Source organism: Neodiprion virginianus, chromosome 5 (genome assembly GCF_021901495.1).
Source record: "Neodiprion virginianus isolate iyNeoVirg1 chromosome 5, iyNeoVirg1.1, whole genome shotgun sequence".
Classification (NCBI taxonomy): Eukaryota; Metazoa; Arthropoda; class Insecta; order Hymenoptera; family Diprionidae; genus Neodiprion; species Neodiprion virginianus.
Window position 1 is genome coordinate 7,999,657 of NC_060881.1, and position 2,908 is coordinate 8,002,564.

Below are 2,908 nucleotides of genomic sequence, written 5' to 3' on the forward strand. Positions count from 1 at the left end.
AGATTCAATTGGGAGTTGAAGCTGATAAATTCGTTGAACAGGACGTGGGGCATACAATGGCCTCACGAAGTAGTTTGAGTCCCACGTGGACATTTCCTTCTCGTAATAGTCCTGGGTGGGTCACCAGGGAGGTCTGTGGCAACTGCAATCAATCGAGTTCCAGGAATGTTCCCCAAGTGGTGGCAAAGTGTCTAGATTGCACGTACCTTCTTTGCCAACCATGTCTGATGGCTCATCAAAGGGTACAAACTGATTAACACTATCACCTCTATGCTTTTAACATATTTTAGTTGATGCTAAAACACACTGTCCGACTAAAGGGAGAATAAATGTATTAATGAAAACCTCTTTTCTGTCTAAAGGGTCGTCTGACAAGAAATCACGGAATTCAACTTGACACAAGAAGCAATACACCAAGTCCATCTTCAGCTGTTACCTCTTACTCAACCCCACCAACAATTACCTTCTATTGCGATGTTCATCGGGAAATTATAAAACTTTACTGCGAGCCTTGTGAAGTGGTATTATGTGAAGTATGCGTAAACAAGGATCACAGGGGTCATTTTGTGTACCAATTGTGGAGGGCTACTAGAGGTGGTGAATTTACTCCGCTCCATATATTGAATGAAATTTGCAGTGCAATCTCAAACATTCTACGAGGGATTGAACTAGTCGAGGTAATGACTTTTCTTGTTCAATCCCAGCATATATATTAATAAAGTGGATCGGCCGAGTAATTTGATACCACAGTTCTGTATCATAAAAAAAAACACAATTCTGATATGTCTTCTTTTTTTTTATTCAGCATACTCACGAAAATATGGAGAGATGGGTGATTCAGACAGACCCTTTTTTGAGGATAAGGATCTCTGAAGGGTTTCCTATACTTTGTGAAGAGCAAGAGAAATTGCTGACTGCAATTCAGAGAATAAAGCTGATGAGAGACGAAAGACTAGAGGTTAGAGCACAAGCTCTTACGAAAATACTCCTTGGACTATGGGATATTTTTAACAGACTCAGGGAAGCAATCGATCAACACACGACAAATAATCCGAACGAACTTTTGTGTATCAAGGAAACGGGTGCCAAAGAGGTTAGTTCTTTTTTCTTTTTATTTAGCAATATGTACATCGTGATTATGAGAAAATGTAATATTTTAACCACTTGCCAATCACAGGCGATCAATTAAAGGCAGTGAAAATTTGTATATATAAAAGGTGTATATTGCTCTTTCCAATATCTTCGACCATTAGGTCAGATAATAAATGACTAAAATCTACTTATATTTGTGCTCAGGTGCTTCAGATTCGTCAATATCAGAATTCTGTAGTACCCAGGGACGACGACTGGATGTCATTCCTAGATTCAAATATCAATTTGGTAAATTCATTCGCCTCCGTGGGACCAGTCACTTTTGGAAATCCAGGCCCCATAGGAGATCATCGATCTGTAAGAGGTCGGACAGCGGCAATAGAAACTCCCATGGGCAGTAATAGGATAGTATCCAACTTCCCACGGCATGTCATACCTCGTGGTAGACCTGTGCTAGGATGCCATCTTATCGTATCCTTGAAAATCAATCGCAGTTTAAATTGTATGGGACTAAAAACTGTTGCTATTTGGGGTTCAGAAGGAAACAAAGATGGAGAGTTATGCAGACCCTGGGGTGTTTGCTGCGACAAGAATGGATATATCATCGTAGCAGACAGATCGAATAATCGTATTCAAATTTTTCAAGAAAATGGTACTTTTGTAAGAAAATTTGGTACCCAGGGCTCTGGTCCGTGTCAATTTGATCGACCCGCCGGTGTAGCTACAGACTCGCAAAGCCACATTGTGGTTGCTGACAAAGATAACCACAGAATTCAAATTCTTACCTTCGAAGGACTATTTCTACATACCTTTGGTGAAAAGGGCTCTAGGCCAGGCCAATTCAATTACCCTTGGGATGTGGCTGTTAATTCTGAAGGCCAAATAGTTGTCTCTGACACACGAAATCATCGTATTCAACTATTCACACACCAAGGTGTATATTTAGGAAAGTTTGGCTTCGAAAATACCACTGGTCCTTCAAAGCACTTTGATTCGCCTCGAGGTGTTGCTTTCTCTCCAGAGGGCAACATAATTGTAACCGACTTCAACAATCACCGGCTAGTCGTTATTCCGCCGAACTTGGGAACCGCAAGGTTCTTAGGTGGGGAAGGTACTGGCTCAAAGCAATTCTTGAGACCACAGGGTGTTGTGGTAGACGACGAAGGGCACATCATAGTTGCAGATTCTAGAAATCACAGGATACAGATATTTGAACCGTCAGGAGAGTTGATGTGGAGGATAGGAAGTTCGGGTAAAGCACCTGGTGAACTCGATAGACCCGCGGGCATAACATTAACACCCAATGGAGCAATAGTTGTCGTTGACTTCGGTAACAACAGAATTCAAATATTCTAGATTTTAAGAAGCAAAAACCAATACCGTTGCAAAACTATAACTCAGAAACTGAGGTCAATCACTTGATACATTTTCAGCAAGAAGTATGTAGCGTGTTATCTGTTTATAGAATCTTTTTTTCGAGTTGAGCTTAGGCATATATACCGGGTGTCCCATTTTAATCTTACATTTTTCGATTCAGATTGTGGTTTTCATGTGGTTTAGGTTTCGTATGGTACCTTCCGGACAGCGCTAAATAGTCAAAAATGGAGTTCCAACATGAAAACCACAATCTGAATCGAAAAATGTTTCTTACAAAAGTTGTTAGTTTCAATGCAATGCATTATTTTGTCATAAAAAAAAGTTGGGTTTCCCTTAAAAAAAAACCATGTCAGCCATCGTAGCGTCGCTATTGTAAATTTGGGACCTTGAAACAAAATTTTTTTTCAACGTCCCCCTTTGAACTCTAAAACTTTTGTTT

The 2,908-nt window shown here is 40.2% G+C and overlaps 1 protein-coding gene and 1 long non-coding RNA gene across 2 annotated transcripts; one reads left to right on the forward strand and one right to left on the reverse strand.

Moving 5' to 3' along the window:
• Positions 1 to 2,613, forward strand: LOC124305672 (E3 ubiquitin-protein ligase TRIM71-like). The gene is made up of 4 exons (XM_046765306.1): positions 1 to 242; positions 363 to 677; positions 806 to 1,093; positions 1,297 to 2,613. The coding sequence occupies exons 1-4, from the start codon at positions 57 to 59 to the stop codon at positions 2,446 to 2,448; spliced, it is 1,941 nt and encodes a 646-aa protein (XP_046621262.1). The 5' UTR covers positions 1 to 56; the 3' UTR covers positions 2,449 to 2,613.
• On the reverse strand, positions 1,095 to 2,036 carry LOC124305680 (uncharacterized). Its single transcript, XR_006908415.1, has 2 exons — positions 1,902 to 2,036; positions 1,095 to 1,540 (listed from the first exon to the last, which is right to left on the reverse strand). It is a non-coding gene; the product is annotated as an uncharacterized LOC124305680 (long non-coding RNA).
• Positions 2,614 to 2,908: the final 295 nt, after the last annotated feature.